At 54.8% G+C, this 17,432-nt stretch overlaps 1 protein-coding gene across 1 annotated transcript in view; it reads left to right on the top strand.

Moving 5' to 3' along the window:
- Nucleotides 1-13,352, top strand: part of SFXN5 (sideroflexin 5) — a 119,523-nt gene extending 106,171 nt beyond the window's left edge. The window contains exon 14 of the mRNA XM_036382894.2: nucleotides 13,014-13,352. Within this exon, the coding sequence (XP_036238787.1) occupies nucleotides 13,014-13,091 (78 nt within the window). The 3' untranslated portion in view covers nucleotides 13,092-13,352. The remainder of the gene's footprint in view (nucleotides 1-13,013) is intronic.
- The last annotated feature ends 4,080 nt before the right edge of the window (nucleotides 13,353-17,432 follow it).

The following is a 17,432-nucleotide window of genomic DNA, read 5'->3' on the forward strand; positions in this document are numbered from 1 at the left end:
GCCAGGAGAGAAGGAGCCACTTTGGCAAAGCAAAGACATTTCTGGACCATGACATCTTCCATTTCCATGGGGCTTTTCACCCCCACTTCTTTCTCAAAATCTCAAAATCAAAGCATTTCCCTGCTCTGGAGCTGGGAGACCTCAGTCACTTCTTCTGGGAGCAAATGCTTCTCTAAAATCCTGGAATCATGGAATGGTTTGGGTTGGACCCACCTTAAAACTCATCTTGTTCAATCCCCTGCCATGGGCAGGGACACCTTCCACTGCTCCAGGCTGCTCCAAGCCCTGTCCAGCCTGGCCTTGGGCACTGCCAGGGATCCAGAGGCATTTCCAAGGGGAAGGGAAGGAGAAGGAGGAGGAGAAGGAGAAAAGGAAAAGGAGAAGGAGGAGAAGGAGAAGAGGAGAAGGAGAAAAGGGGAAGGAGAAGGCTCTGGCCTTCAGGAGCTCCACCACCGCTGCTTAGGAGCCCCTGGACCACTTCAGGGTGGTTCAGTTTCCACCTGCTCCGCCCGTTTGGGTGATTATTGGTCTCGGTGACACCTCGGGGCCAGGGAAGGTCAGCAGTGAGCAGAGCCCTGATGGCTTTGGGGGCTGTGCCTTTGTTCTCCCTCCCCTGCCTGTCCCGCAGCCTTTGATTTGTGACCCAGCTGGTTTTTGATGGCTGCTCCTGGCAGTGCTCCTTTGTTTCCCCCACTCAAAGGTGCTGGACATTCTCCAGGGCCCTGAAACGCCCAGGTGGAGCAGCAGAGCTGGGCAGCAGGGCCTGACCCGAGCTGCGCTGTGTGGCCAGGGGGTGGCTGTGGGAGCAGGGACCCTCTGCAGCGCCCAGGGCTGTCAGACGGGATCTGGTTTCATGTTTATACCCCTGGCCCTGGGAGACAGGTTCAAGTATGTAAACTATCCCCCTGCAAGCACAGGCTGCTGCAGGTGTGTGGGTGCTGGTGGGCATAAAAAAACATTCCTGACACCAGCTCTTTTGAGGAGGCTTCACCTCCTGATGGCTATAAGCCATTAGGAGTCAAAAGAAAGAGCTGACATCCGACAAGTCCGGATAAACAGCTAAACATTAACCCTTAAAGTGGCCCGAAAAACAGACTTAAAAGGCTCTTTGTGGAAAGAAGCCATTTTTTTTCGCTGGCCTGTTAATTGCTGTCTTTCTTCGGGACACCTTTCAGCAGCACCTACTGTAAACAGAGGGGCTCCTCCCCAGGATTCCTGCCCTGCCTTGGCCATTCCTGAGCCCTCCCCTGGCTCCTTGGCTTTGCTGCTTTATTCTGGGCCTGAAAACCAAATCCCTGCCCCTCCTCTGCCAGCCCAGCCTGGCCCCCCTGGCCATGGATCATTCCTCATTCCAGCTCAGGGTATTCCTTGATTCCCAGCAATCACGGAATACCCTGAGGCAATCACGGAATACCCTGAGCTGGAATGAGGAATGATCATGAAGAATGAAAAATGAAGAATGAAGAATCTGACTCCTGGCCCCACACAGGAATCATTAAATCAGAAAAAACCTTTAATATCATCATTCTTGGTCAGAGGCCTCTTTATCTGGTGCACCCCCAGATCTTCCCTGCCCGTCTCCTGCCTTGCCCCTCTCTTGTCACACAGGGTTGGATTTGTCCTTTCTGGTGTATTTGGAGTCGTTTTGGCTCATCTGGAGCAGCTCTGAGCACCCCAAGAGGTGCAGGATGCAAAGGAAGGGGATCAGCTGTCCAGACTTGCCTGTTTAGGGCTGAGGATGCCTTATTAATCACATCTCACATATGTAATTATCTGTAATTGCTTTTTGAATTTCCCGTTCCTAGTGAGGCTAGTGGTCTGTGAGAGAAGGAAATGTGCTGGAGGTTGGGATCCTGAGGAATTTGCTCAGCTTCTCTAAAGCACCAAGGGAAATCCTAAAACCTAAATCCTGCTCTTCCATCGTGCTCTTCCTCCTGAATAGCAGTAGAATTCTGGGGTCGATGTCTTCAGCAAAGAGCAACAAATTCCTTCTTCCTTGGCAGAGCTGCTTGAGGAATTCCTGCTGGAATGGACCTAAGAGCTCATTTTCATCCAAATGGAAACTTTTTAGTAATGTCCACATTCAAAAGTAGGATTTTTTTTTCCTTCCAAGAAAGGAGAAAGTCTGAGTGTCTGTGTAGATGTTTTCCATTCCAGCAAGGATCAGGAATCATAACCAAACTCTGCAATTTTGGGAGTTCTCAAGGCCATATTTGGGGTGGGCTGGTGATTTTTCCTCCAATCCACTGGCTTGGGTGTTCCAAAAAACCCAAAAATCTGCATCCTGGAATGTGAAGGCTCTCCCAGGAAGCCAGGGAGAAGCTCCTTCAGCCCTGTCCTGAGGAAGGACACGAGCCCTGAGGCCACCACACAGCTGCTCCTGTGCCAGCCTGAGACCTTTCTGGAGCTGCTGTGGAAATGAATTTATTGTGGTAATCTCAGGTTTACCCCATCCCACCCACCCTGAGCAAACCTCCAGAGCAGAGGGGAGAAGGTTCAGCTCCCACAGAGGCCTTGGGTGTCTCCTCTCTCTGGAAGACACTCAGGGAAGTTTTTCTGACCTTGCTTTTTGAAATCTTAGGGTCTCAAAGCCTTTATTTGGGGGGATTTGGTGGTTTTGTTTGAGCAGCTGAGGTTTCTGGACCTCCCACCCTGAGCAAACCTCCAGAGCAGAGGGGAGAAGGTTCAGCTCCCACAGAGGCCTTGGGTGTCTCCTCTCTCTGGAAGATTTTCTGACCTTGCTTTTTGAAATCTTAGGGTCTCAAAGCCTTTATTTGGGGGGGGGTTGGTGGTTTTGTTTGAGCAGCTGAGGTTTCTGGTGCTGTGGGCAGCTCTGTGCTTTCCCAGAAGGCCCAAACTCACAACTCTGCAATGACCTGGAGCTGGTGCCATGCTGGGGGTTGAGCTTCCAATTTTTATAAAGCTGGAAGTGCTGAGGCTCTGAGAGCTCAGCGTTAACCAAACGCCCCAAAAACCCCAAAGAAAGGCTCAGAAACCATCAGATTTCAAACAGCAAGACCAAGAGGAAGCTCCTGGTGCCTGCCAGGTGTCCCTGATGTCACCCTGAGGCCCCAGCAGGGTCCCTGAGGTGGGGCAGTGGGAGCAGGAGAGCTCCTGGGGGATGGATTGGGAATGACCACGGGGCTGGAGCTCAGGAGCTGCTGCTCCAGGACAGGCTGGGACGTGCAGGGAGCGGGGTCAGCTCCCCCAGGTGTGGGCTGGGATCCCACCTGTGCTCTGTTATCATGGCTGTTATCATCACTCATTGCAGAGTCACCCTGGGCCAGGGCAGCTCCCTGCTCCAGCCACAAATCCACATTCCCAAATTTCCCCTCCTTTTCTTTCCCCAAATCCACATTTCCCTTCTTCCCACCTGATTTGATGCCGAGGTCTTTGCTGAGTATTTTTCCTCAGAGAAGCTGTGCTGTGGTAATTCCCCAGAAGTTTAAAAAACTTTTAAAACTCCCCCCCTTTGTGGGGGTCCCAGTTGTGGGTTTCTCTGGGTCTGGATTGAAGGCACTTGAGGCAGCAGTTCATGTTCAGACTCAGGTGTTTGTTATTTCTTATCAGTGAAACAGTCTCACTGCTGGGAGTTCAGCAGCTTTTCATTACAAGGCACAAAATGGCCACAATCTCTTGTTCCAAGGTCTTTTAAGACTAAACCATCCAATTAAGAGCTGACACCTGGATTATTTTCCCTTTTAACCCAATCACTGATCCCACAGAGCCCACAGTGCAGACTTTTCTGCCCAATTACAAAATGCCACCCAAACCCATGGAGAAGGAGGAAAAGAAGCATGAAGAAGAAACCCAGGATGACACCCTGTGCCCTCCATCTTGCTTCCATCCACAACACACTAAAAACCCCAAAACCTCAATTTCTCACCCAGTGACACACCTGCACTGCTCTCCATAATCTATTTCACACTTTTGTGGGTTCCAGTCTATCTTGAAGTCTGGGAAACTTTCTCCATGGATGAGGGTCAGAGTCAGTGCTGCCCTGGGGGTCAGGGCACCCCAGAGCAGGCACAGAAATATTCCCTGTGTGCCCTGGGTTTCCACAACCCTTGATTGTAGAATCATGAAATTAAGTTGGAAAAGACTTCTAAGGTCATCAAATCCAACCATTAACCCAGCAGCACCAAACCACAGAACCACAGGATCATTTAGGCTGGAAAAACCTTTAAAAGCATCAAATCAAACCATGAAACCAGCACTGCCCAACCCAGTGAAGGGGGGGAAGTTGCAGTCCCAGAGGTGTCCCAAAAATCCTGAAATCTGCTCTGCTTCAGGGCAATTGGTTATTCCCATTTCAGCTGAGGGCAGGAAGATCCCTGCAAAGCATCCCTGGCAAACAAAAAGTCTCCTGGAATGGGAAAACCTTCAAAAACCACAGCAGCCAAATATTCCAGAACAGCCCAATATTCCAGGACAAAAAAAAAAAAAAAAATCTCCTGAATTTAATAACTCTCAAAAGCCAAAACAACCAAATATTCCAGACCAGCCAAATAGTCCAACTTCCCTCCATTTTTATTGTTTAAAGATAACTTTTATTTCAAGTTTGGTGCTTTTTAGTTCCCCCAGCCCAGGGTGAGGCAGCAGCCCTGGGATTCGGCTCTGGTGGAAAAGTGCTGACCATGGGTCCTGTCACAGGCAGAGCATTTCCAGCTTTTCTTCCTTCTTTGGGACAGTGAAAAGGAGTAAATTTGGGATATTTGGCTCCTGTGATTTATCCATTCCAGATTTTTCTTTGCCATGAAGGCTTTGGCCACCAGCACCCACCTCCAGCTGCTGTAGGACAGGGTGGAAATGAGAGGATTTTTAAGGTCCCTTCCAAGCCAAACCATTCCATGATTCCATGGATCTAATCTTGAGATGTCAGGAGACTTTCCATGGTTTTGTGAAAAACATTTTGACTGAATACAACTTTTTTTTATTATGAAAACAGAACATTTCTTTCCAAGACAGGGGTCAAAAAGATTTGAGAGAAACCTAAAATGAAGAGAACTGTATTGGTCACCTCTTAAATTCAATTTTTATTATTAATTTGAAGGAAAACTTCACAAAATTCAGGTTTCTGTCAAAACTGTTTTCCCCCAACTCAGTGGTTTGGGCAGAGAATGGAATATCAGTAATTCATTAATCATTCATTTGTACTTTGGTCATGAGAATGTCTCTCAACCAATGTGCCCAGGTTTGGGGCACACCAGGATTTCAACTGGGTAGAGAAACTGGGAAGTTGTCAGAAAAGAGCTTTAACACCAACATTTCAGGCAACAATCTGCCTTGCTGAGGAGAACCATGAGTTTTGTCTTTGGTTTTAACAAAGCTGAGCTGATAATCTTTGAACACTTGCATGGAAGGAAAATCTCTGTCAGGAGAGAGCTCCTCAGGGCAGCAAATGGATAAATGAAGAGCTGGAAATGTGGATTTAGGAAAATGCCAACCCTGGGGGTGGCTGGTGCTGTTCAGAGCAGGACACGGAGAGGCCTTGGGGCTCCACAGCTGCTGGGCTCTGGAACCAGAGGCTGGAGATGCTCTGAAAAATGTTTTTTTGCGATATAATAAAAAAGTTTTTGGAGTATTTCCCGAATCCTCTCACCTTCAGGTCCCCTCAGTTGGCTGCAGGTCTGTAGCAATTCCAGGAGGGTTCCTTAGCCAGCACTGCTGTCCTTGTCTCATTCCTGAGGGATCAATCCATGGGGACACTTCAGTGGTTTGGGTGGGATGGGACCTGAAACCCATCTCATCCACCCCCTGCCATGGCCAGGGACACCTTCCATGGGCAGGGACACCCTCCATGGGCAGGGACACCTTCCATGGCCAGGGACACCTTCCATTGACACCTTCCATGGACAGGGACACCCTCCATGGACAGGGACACCTTCCATGGGCAGGGACACCCTCCATGGGCAGGGACACCTTCCATTGACACCTTCCATTGACACCTTCCATGGCCAGGGACACCCTCCATGGACAGGGACACCTTCCATGGCCAGGGACACCCTCCATGGACAGGGACACCTTCCATGGCCAGGGACACCTTCCATTGACACCTTCCATGGACAGGGACACCCTCCATGGACAGGGACACCCTCCATGGCCAGGGACACCCTCCATGGACAGGGACACCTTCCATGGCCAGGGACACCCTCCATGGACAGGGACACCTTCCATGGACACCCTCCATGGACAGGGACACCTTCCATGGACAGGGACACCCTCCATGGACAGGGACACCTTCCATGGACAGGGACACCTTCCATGGCCAGGGACACCTTCCATGGGCAGGGACACCCTCCATGGACAGGGACACCTTCCATGGACAGGGACACCTTCCATGGACAGGGACACCCTCCATGGACAGGGACACCTTCCATGGACAGGGACACCCTCCATGGACAGGGACACCTTCCATGGACAGGGACACCTTCCTTGGACACCTTCCATGGCCAGTGACACCCTCCATGGACAGGGACACCTTCCATGGGCACCTTCCATGGCCAGGGACACCCTCCATGGCCAGGGACACCCTCCATGGACACCTTCCATGGCCAGTGACACCCTCCATGGACAGGGACACCCTCCATGGACACCTTCCATGGCCAGTGACACCCTCCATGGACAGGGACACCCTCCATGGGCAGGGACACCCTCCATGGGCAGGGACACCCTCCATGGACAGGGACACCTTCCATGGACAGGGACACCCTCCATGGGCAGGCACACCTTCCATGGACAGGGACACCTTCCATGGCCACCTTCCATGGCCAGTGACACCCTCCATGGACAGGGACACCCTCCATGGACAGGGACACCCTCCATGGACAGGGACACCCTCCATGGGCAGGGACACCTTCCATGGACAGGGACACCCTCCATGGACAGGGACACCCTCCATGGGCAGGCACACCTTCCATGGACAGGGACACCTTCCATGGACAGGGACACCCTCCATGGGCAGGCACACCTTCCATGGACAGGCACACCTTCCATGGACAGGGACACCTTCCATGGCCACCTTCCATGGCCAGTGACACCTTGCATGGTCAGGAACACTTTCCATGAACACCTTCCACAGCCATGGACACCTTCCATAGACAGGGACACCTTCCATGGACATTTTCCATGGCCAGAGACATCTTCCATGATCTGGAACTCCTTCCATAGATACCTTCTATGGACATGGACATCTTCCATGGGCGGGGACACCTTCCATGGTCAGGCACACCTTCCATGAACACTTTCCATGGTCAGGCACACCTTCCATGAACAGGGACACCCTCCATGAGTACCTTCCATGACCAGGGACACCTTCCATGGCCAGTGACACCCTCCATGGACAGGGACACCTTCCATGGACACCTTCCATGGACAGGGACACTTTCCATGGACAGGGACACCTTCCATGGACACTTTCCATGATCAGGAACACCTTCCATGGTCAGGCACACCTTCCATGGCCAGGGACACTTTCCATGGCCAGGGACACCCTCCATGAGCACCTTCCATGACCAGGGACACCTTCCATGGACACCTTCCATGGTCAAGGATGCCTTCCATGGGCAGGGATACTTTGCATGGACAGGGACAATTTCCATGGACACCTTCCATGGACAGGGACACCTTCCATGGACACTTTCCACTAGGCCAGGTGCTCCAAGCCCCATAATGCAAGGGGAGCTGGTCAGTGACCTGTAATGCTGCTGAGACACCCACAAATCCATGGGACAGGATGGATCCATCCAGAGGGGCTGGGAGAGCTGGGGGAAGGAAGGACTCACAGAGACATTTTCCCATCATTTATCAGCACTCCTGGATCACTGGGAAGGTCCCATTTGACTGGGAATGAAAATGGGTGGGGCCCTCATGACAAGAAAGGGGCTGGAGCATGGCCAGGGCAGGGAACAGAGCTGGGCAGGGGCTGCAGAGTCCCTGAGGGAGCCGGGCAGGGGCTGCAGAGTCCCTGAGGGAGCCGGGCAGGGGCTGCAGAGTCCCTGAGGGAGCCGGGCAGGGGCTCAGCCTGGAGCAAAGGAGGCTCAGGGGGCCCTTGTGGGGGCCTGTCCCCTGTGTCTCCTGTTCCAGGAGGGGAACAGGGACAAGAAGAGGGGGAACAGCCTCAGAGTGGGCACCAGCAGGAATTTCCCCATGGAAAGGGGGGTCAGGCCTTGCAAGTGCCCAGGGAGGTTTGGAGTCCCCATCCCTGGGGGTTTTCACAGCCCTGTGGCTGTGGCACTTGGGGACAGGGGCAGGGGTGGCCCTGGCAGTGCCGGGCATGGTTGGGCTTTGTGATCTCTGGGCTCCTTTCCCACCCCAGGCATTCCATGATTCCGTAGTGCCACAGCCCTTCCTACCCCTGGCTGAGCCTCCTGAAGGCTCAGAGCGCCCGGCCCTGCCCTGGGCTCTGCCCTGGTGACCAAAGGCCTGGGAGGAGATGGCCCAGAGCTGCTGGAGGGCCTGGAGACCCTTCCCAGGCTCCCAAGGAGCCTCCAGCACCTGCCCCACTGGCAGCAGCAGCCACAGTGGCCATGCTGGCCCTCCCTTCCCCCAGCCCGGAGCAGCATCCGCCAGTCCCCCTGACCCTCCCCCTCCCAAATTTGGCTGCTTTCTCCCTTTTCTCCCCCCCATCTTTTTTTTTTTTTCTTTTCTTTTTTTTTTTTTCTTTTTTTTTTTTTTTTTTTTTGGCTGAGTGATGAGCTGTATGCCAAATCCATCTGCTCCTGTCTCCCCTAGCTGCCTTCCATATCGTTCCAGGATCCCTGGCAGCCAGCCTAGACCTATCTCTCTCCCCGCACTCTCCGGAGCACATTCCTTTCTACACCTTTTCCCGAGCTGGGATAGAAATGAGTATCAACCCCAAACAAAAAGCATCTGCTTCCTGCCTGCTGCTGCCGCACCGGCCGTGCCTGCACGCTACACCCGTGTCAGCAGCCATGCAAAACACACGGAGCCCCCCGGGAGCCCCCCGTGCAGCGCCCCGAGCCCCCCGCGCCCGCTCCCGCGCCGGCTCCGCAGCACCAGCTGTGACCACCGCACCATTTGTTCCTCCAGCCCACGCCAGCACTCCCAGCCAGTTCTTTATCACCCCAATTAGCCTTGTCTGAGCTGATGAGAGGAGAGAGGCTCCCACTGCACGGCAAGGGATGGGGGGAAGAGAGCTGGAGAGCTGTGGGTACGCGGGGAGGCGATTCCCAGCTTTGTTCCCTGGGAGGGAGGGATGGGTTTCACCCTGCTGCTGGCATTGCTGCCGTCCTGCCTGAGATACCTGAGCACTGCTGGTCCATGAACAGGTGCTCAGTAAGGCTCAGGGCACTGAGTTTTGTGGGGTTTTCCCCATTTTCCTCTCATGCTCTTGGCTGTCTGCCAGAGGGAAAGGAGCATCCTTGGGTTTCACCTGCTCCCAGGGGCTGGGGTGGGCTGTGGTTCATCCCAGCCACGTTTCTGGGTGAGCTGGGAGGTGCATCCTGGTGGTGTCCCTGGTCAGGATCTCCCTGGATCTATGGCAAAGCTTCCAGTGGCCTCACAGGGTGCTGAAGGAATCCCTGCTTCTCCCACAGCCTCATTGGAGAGCTCCCTATGTTGGGTACCAAGCTGTCAGTGCAACCATCAGCCCCAGATGCTGGGGGTTTGCCCAAGCAACCCCCTTGTAGCACGGTCTGGGAGTGGTGCTTCCCACCCTGGGTCCCTCAGGGCTGCTGGGAGCTTCTGTCCCTCCTGGAATTCTGCTGGATTCATTGGTGAAGGCCCTTCCCTGGTAACACCCCAGTGCCATCATCCCAAAGCCAGGAAGGGGATCCCTCCTTTGCCCTGGCACAGACAGCGCTGGGAAGAGGAGGATGGACACGAATCAACCCCAGTGCCATGGTGGGCATTGGTCTGAAGGGACCAAGTGCCCTGTGTGGGACAGGTCCCATCAGTGCAGGCCCAGCCTGCTCCTCAGAGCACCCTCCAAGGCAGCTGCTCCTTCACAGGAGGGTTCCCAGCGTGGCCATGACCATGACTGGGGTCGTGTTGGCAGCTGAGACACCAAAATCTTGAGCAGGAGCTGTGGTCTCCACATCTGTCACAATTCCCTGGCCCACTGGCTGAGCAGGTCCAGGATTTGGGACAGCTGGAACGGCAAAACCCCAAAATGAGTGAAATTACTCTTTCTAACAAAAAACACCAGCAAGGGAGTCAAAGGCTGGTGCACAGCAAGGTTGGGATTCAATGTTGTCTTGGTACCTGTAACCCACCACCATCTCCCTGTTCTTCTCCATCTGATTTCCAGGTGGGAGGAGTAGGTTCCTCCTGATGGATTTGTGAGCAGCTTTCCCAATTTCCTGTACATTTTTCCTTGGTGCAGATGCACCCCTTGGAGCTCCTGACGCTCTGGAGCAGATTTTAATCCCTTCCTGATTAAAGTCAGCCAGGAGGAGACCTGCAGAGGAGGCTCCAGTCCAACCAGTCACCCCCAGTGTGTCCAACATCTCCCCAGGCTCCAGGAAGGTGCTTGAGTTCGGTGTCACAGCTCCAAAGCAGAGTCTGTGACTGGTGGTGTCACAGGGGGTCCTGACTGGTGCCCATCCTGCATGAGAACCATGGAATGGTTAGAATGGAAAAGCCCTCAGAGTCCATCCAGTCCAGCCGTTCCCCCACCACTGACCATGTCCCCAGGTGCCACATCCATGTGGATTTTGAGCACTTCCACCTTGGGCATGAATCCTAAGGCACTTCCCACATCCTTCTGCTCCATCACCAGACCCATCCCACCTCCATCCCACCTCCCTGAGCCCACCTCAGACCCTTCTGTCCAGCCTTGCCATGGATGAAGAGCCCATTCCCCACGCAGGGAAAGGAGCTGTTTCCCCCCTGGCCCAGGAGATGGAAGCTGGAAGGATCTCCACACAATTATCTCATCTCTTCCTTCCACCAAGACAAGCTCAGCTCTGCCTAAACTATTCCTGATGGCTTCCCTGTAATTTGTGCTGAAAACTTCCCACCACAGACGCCCCACACCTTCCCCCAGCAGTCGGCTGCGATATTTTGCTCTTCCCACCAGGATACTCTTCCTGCTGTTCAGCTTGGATTGTGCTGGCTGCTTCTTGAATTGTGTCCCACGAGAGCGTGAGCACAGCCCTGCTCCTTCCTTCCCTCCTTCCTTCCCTCTCCCTGCACAGCCTCGGCTTCCAGCTGGGCACAGCCCCGTCCCCAGCACCCCGGGGCTGTCCCAGCACTGAGCTGGGCTCCCCCAGGGCAGCTGTGCCTTCCTTGGGGCTCCCAGTTCTCCAAACCACTGGAGAGTGTGGGATTGGGGGGGCCTCTCTGTTTGGTTTCTGTGGAGCGGGTTGGGTTTGAGCTGCCCCATTTCCCGTGGGCGGTTGGCGCTGACCCTCCCGATGCCAGGTGGAATTTGTTTCAAAGCACAAGATCCCAGGATCACTGAGGTTGGAAAAGCCCTCTGAGATGACAGAACCCACCCTGTGACCCGTCCCCACCTCGGCACCGGTGTGGCATCACCCCCTGCAGCCATTCCTTGCCCCCCAGGCTGGAGTTCCACTTCCCCCCTGGATGTTTTCCTCACCGTGCCTGAACCCACCCAGCCCCAAAACCTGGGAGCTGTTCCGCGTGTCCCTGGCAGAAAACTGCCCAGACAATGGGAGAAAAGCTGCGTCAGAGGCAGGCAGAGCAGAGCAGGGCTGATCCTCCCTCGGGAGGGATCCGTGGGATCCGGATCTCCTGCACCTTTCCCGGTGCTCTCCCGGCACAATGCTTCACTTTGTGCTGCAGCACTGAAAGGAATGGTGAAGTTGCTAATAATGGCACTAAAAGAAAATATGCTACATCTGTTATGGATAGCAGTACAAAATTAGCTGATCACACCTCTGACACCCAAGATGTCTTCACTTAAAATACTCGTTGGCTTTACTTTACATAATTTGCTGATTATATTTAAAAGAAATACAATTTTGCAATTACTGTTCTTTCTGGTGTGCTATCTATGCATCATTTTCTTTTTATGTTTATATATTTCTCCTTCATTAGTGCAGTCTGAAGGGTGATTAGATCCCTTCAAACATTTTACAGAGGTTAAACGTTGATTAAGATTTAATTATTACTGTAAATAGCTTGGAATGACATATGGTGCAAAAACCTGACATATGTGCATTTGAATAAATGAAGTGCTATTTCCCATGATGCTTCAGTAGCTGTTTAACAGCTTTGCTGAAGGGTTATGTTGCACCTCATGTTAAGATTGCTTTGATGTTATATTTTGTTGGGTTTTTGCAGCTGAAAGCTAAGAACAGTTTTTCCAGTTTTTAAAAACATTGAATATTTTAAATACCTAAATTGTTTTGCACAAATTTTTGCTAATTTGTCTAACTAGGTTAAACATTTTCAAAAGCATTTCGATTTTTAACGTGGGTTCCTCGCATTGTGTCAGCACCAGCGTGGGTTCAGTGTACAGGATTCCCAAAATTCCAGGTTTTCCCAGGTGTCCTGGCCCGGCTGGGAGCGGGGTCTTTGCTTCCCAGGAGTGCCACGGATCCCTCCCGGGGATGCAGAGATTCCAAGTGATTTCAGAGCAAGGGAAAGCTTCAGGAGGAGCTGGTGGAAGGAAAAAGATTAGGGAAGGGATGGAGATTTCATGGAGATGGAGAAAGGGGCAGGAAGGGTTTGGCCGTGAGGGTGGAGCCCAGCCAGGCTCTTCCCTTGGGCACCACCTGGGCTTTGGCAGGTCCAGCTCTGGGCTCTGGATCCCGGGAGCTGCAGGGAAGGAAGGGAAGGGAGGCTGGGCTGGGTGGGATGTGCTGGAGCCTCAGACACTCAATAATTCATTGAGCACTGCCAGGCACAGAACGTGCAGCGTTCCCAGTGCTGCAAACCCATCCTCATCGAGGGGGGGGGCACACGCCAAACACCAGCAGCAGCGTGGTTGGCATGGAATTATCCCCATCTCCTCCCTCTCCATGAATCAATTCTCCAAGTGATCCATGCCTGGGCTCTGATCCTGCTCCTCTTTGCCTCCGCAGATCGAGACGTCCCAGCTGGAGCCAGAGATCGCCATGGCCACCACCAGTAAAACTGTGGTCTACAACAAAGGGTTGTGAGTGGAAGAGGAGCATCCTGACCCAGAAGGTCTGGGGAGGGAAGAGGGGAAGCTCCAGCCCTGGGAGAAAGCAAACAACAACGAGAAGAAGATGAAATAATAGAGCTCAGTGATAGGAGCTGCTCCCGGCAGCCCGGGAGTGAATTAACACCTGCAGAGAACTGACACCTCACACCACTCAAAAAGATTCATATTAAAAGTTTTAACTTAGCAACAGGAGCAGCAACTACAACAAATAAAATCACGTTGAACCACTTTAGAACTAGCTAACAAAACTCAGAATGGCTGGCACTGCATGGAGGGAGATCAGGGGCGAGCTCAGAGCTGCCTGCACAGCACAGACATCACCCAGCACATCCTGTGTCCATGGGAGCTCAGTCCTCACTGCTGCTGCACAACACCAGCTCTGCAGAGACCAAGGGGAGCGTGGATGTGATTGATCAGGGCATTGGGAATGCCCAGTGTTGATTTCCTGCCCATCCCACCCCAGCACTTGTGCACTGAAGAGGAATTGCCGCGTCCGTGTGCCCAGCGAGGGGGCACTCCATCCCTCCATCCCTCCATCCCTCCATCCCTCCATCCCTCCATCCCTCCATCCCTCCATCCCTCCATCCCTCCATCCCTCCATCCCTCCATCCCTCCATCCCTCCTCCTGCTCCTGCTCCTCCTGCAGACACTGCTGGTGGCATCCTGCCCTTCACTGCGAGACTGGCTGGCCCTGGATCCCACCCCCTGGAATTCCCCAGGGCCTTTGGCCTGGGTTTCAAGATCCTGGAAAGCCGAGGTGCCCGCGGGTGGAGTGTTGGAGCAGAAATGGTGCTGGAGCTGCTCTGTCCCTCTGCACAGCCCTGAGGGGGCTTTGTCCCACCCAGCACCCTCTGACAGGGGTGCTGCTAATCTGAGGTGGTTGGCTAAGCCACGCTTTGCTGAGCTGGTGTCTAAGGACAGGGTGTGGTTTAAGTTTGGATCAATCCCCAGCTGGGCAGGCAGTTGGACAAGGATCATGGCAGCCCCTTCCAACTGGAATTCCTCCTCTCCTCTCCTCTCCTCTCCTCTCCTCTCCTCTCCTCTCCTCTCCTCTCCTCTCCTCTCCTCTCCTCTCCTCTCCTCTCCTCTCCTCTCCTCTCCTCTCCTCTCCTCTCCTCTCCTCTCCTCTCCTCTCCTCTCCTCTCCTCTCCTCTCCTCTCCTCTCCTCTCCTCTCCTCATTATACCTCTTTCCCTCTTTCTCTTTCTCTTTCTCCTTTATTTTTCTCTTTCTCTCTTCTTTTCCTCTTCTTCCTCTTCCTCTTCTCTCCCCCATTTTTGCCAACCCCTCCACCAGCACAGCCAGCTCTGCCCAAGTCCTTGTGCTGGTGCAGACAAGGACCCAAAGCCAGGTCCTGGCAGCTGTGCTGAGCTGGTGGCAGTGACACTGCACCTTCAGAGGGGACACTGCCCTCTGGGGACATCTGTCTGTCTGTCCATCTGTCTGTCCCTTCCAGCTTTGGGGTGGTTAAAGGGGAGAGCTGAGTCACCCCCACACTGCTCTCAGTCCTGCCGTCCCTGGGCTTGGGGGCACAGTTTGGCTTTCTGGTACCTCACAAAATTCTGGTACCTCACAAAATTCAACAAGAATTCACCCCAAAATCCAAGCCTGAGGGAGTCCCTCAGCTTCATTTGGAGCGTGGCCACCAGCAGAACATTCCAGAGGCAGGGTGTCCCTGCAGGACCCGTTTCCCTGCAAGTTCCATGGCCCTGCAGGTTCCATGGCCCTGTAGGATCCCATGGAGAGGGCACCGTGGTGGTGTTGGGGTGGCACAGGTTCTTCCCCTTCAAATGCCAATTTCTGTGGGCTTGGGGAGGGTGGGGGGAAAGGGGAAGCCAAATCCCCACTGACACAGAATGTATTTGATGGATTTATTGCAATGCCTGCAACAGGATCCACACCGTGGAGCAGCTCAGGGCCCCTGCTCCTGCCCTGCCCTGGTGTAAATCAGGAGGAATTGCACAAAGGGGATGGATGCTGTGGATTTCAGCAGGCAGGGCAGGAGGGGCAGCTCCAGGCCCCTCAGAGCTGCTGTTCTGGGACAGCTCCTGGTGCCAAACAGTGCTGGGAACCCAGAGCGGGCCCTGCTCACCCCTGAGGCTGCTCTGGGTCACACCAGGGCCAGCACAGCTGGGTTGGGCCCAGGGCAGTCCCTTAATGCACTAAATGAGATGAATGTACCTTCCAGAGGATGGTCCCACCCCAGCTGGGATCTGGGGAGGCCACAAGGAGGTGACAGCTGTCCTGGGGACATTTCCATGGCCATCTGTCCTACTGGCAGCACCCTGGGACAGAGAACTCCTGCAGCAGTGAGGGGGGAGCCCGGGGAAGGGGAAAAGGGACATGGCAGGGCCCAGGGAATGGGAAAAGGGACATGGCAGGGCCCAGGGAATGGGAAAAGGGACATGGCAGGGCCCAGGGAGGGGAGCAGGGATGGGGCAGTGCCCAGGGAGGGGAGCAGGGATGTGGCAGTGCCCAGGGAAGGCAGCAGGGATGGGGCAGTGCCCAGGGAATGGGAAAAGGGACATGGCAGGGCCCAGGGAATGGGAAAAGGGACATGGCAGGGCCCAGGGAATGGGAAAAGGGACATGGCAGTGCCCAGGGAATGGGAAAAGGGACATGGCAGTGCCCAGGGAATGGGAAAAGGGACATGGCAGGGCCCAGGGAGGGGAGCAGGGATGTGGCAGTGCCCGGGAATGGAGCAGGGATGTGGCAGTGCCCAGGAAGGGCAGAATGGACACTGGCAGTGCCCAGGGAAGGCAGCAGGGATGGGGCAGTGCCCAGGGAAGGCAGCAGGGATGGGGCAGTGCCCAGGAAGGGCAGAATGGACAATGGCAATGCCCAGGGAAGGCAGCAGGGATGTGGCAGTGCCCAGGAAGGGCAGAATGGACACTGGCAGTGCCCAGGAAGGGCAGAATGGACACTGGCAGTGCCCAGGGAATAGAGCAGGGATGTGGCAGTGCCCAGGAATGGAGCAGGGATGGGGCAGTGCCCAGGGAGGGCAGAATGGACACTGGCAGTGCCCAGGGAAGGCAGCAGGGATGGGGCAGTGCCCAGGAAGGGCAGAATGGACACTGGCAGTGCCCAGGAATGGAGCAGGGATGGGGCAGTGCCCAGGACGGGCAGAATGGACACTGGCAGTGCCCAGGGAGGGCAGCAGGGATGTGGCAGTGCCCAGGGAAGGGAGAAGGGATGTGGCAGTGCCCAGGAAGGGAGCAGGGATGGGGCAGTGCCCAGAGCAGCTGTGAGCCTGGAACAGAGCCTTTCCTTGGGGCTGTGGGGCGCTGGGGGTGCAGGTACCCCCGGCACCACTTCATGGGGTGTGTGGAGCAGGGAAAGGCTCCTCTGAGGATGAGATTCCCGTTGGCCAGAGGGGCTCTGCCGCAGGGTGGCAGCAGGGCCGGGGCAGGGGCAGCTCTGGGGCTGACTGGGAGAGGGCTCCTGGCTCGGGTGCCTGCCTGGGGCAGCCTCCCCCCTTCCCCCTTCCCCGAGGGTTCTGTTCAGAGCTTCCTCATCCCAGGGTTCTGTTTGGAGCAGGGGGAAGGAGGAAGGGATGGAGGCTGTGCTCTGCTGTGAGATCCCAGAGAGGAGGGAGCAGAATTTGGGTTTGTGGGTGATCACAGAGCAGAGGGGTGGTGTCTGAGCTGGGGATACCTGCAAGGGATTTCCAGTGGATGAAAGCAGGCTGGGCTCTGCTGCCATCAAGGAAAGCCAGGGATTGATCAGGTTCTGCCTGGGGAAAGAGCCAGATCCCGGTTTCCCCGTGGTGGGAGAGGCTGTGGGTGCTTTCCCTGCACACACATCACCTGCAGGGATCGCACATCGTTAGCAGGGCTGCCCATCCCGTGTCCTGATTGTGGATGAGCCCTCCCTGGCAGGGGTTTGGAATGGGGTGAGATTCCAGGGCCCTTCCAACTCAAACCATTCCACCATTCCCTGCTGCCAGAGGAGGCTGGAGAAGTGACCATCCAGTGACCATCAGCAGGGGCTGGATCCCCTCAGAGCACAGACCCCGGGTTTATTAAAGCCAGGCAGCTCCGGGGAATGCAGGGGGCCTGGTCCTGGGGAGGGGCTGGGCACCAGCTTGGGGATGTCAGAGGAGCTGTGCTGTGAGCGTGCCTCGGCTCAAAGGCAGCTGCTCCGTCACACAAGTGACAATGACAGGCCCTAAATGAGTCTGGGTTGGTGTCTGCCCGCACAAACCCCGTCAGACTTGCTTGGCTTTGTGTGGCAGCAGAACGGGGCTCAGGCAGCTCGGCAGGGTTTGTGCTGAGCAGTGAAACACCCCGGGCCTGAGTCAGCCCTTCCCAGGCAGG

This window comes from Molothrus ater, chromosome 4 (genome assembly GCF_012460135.2).
Source record: "Molothrus ater isolate BHLD 08-10-18 breed brown headed cowbird chromosome 4, BPBGC_Mater_1.1, whole genome shotgun sequence".
Taxonomy (NCBI): domain Eukaryota; kingdom Metazoa; phylum Chordata; class Aves; order Passeriformes; family Icteridae; genus Molothrus; species Molothrus ater.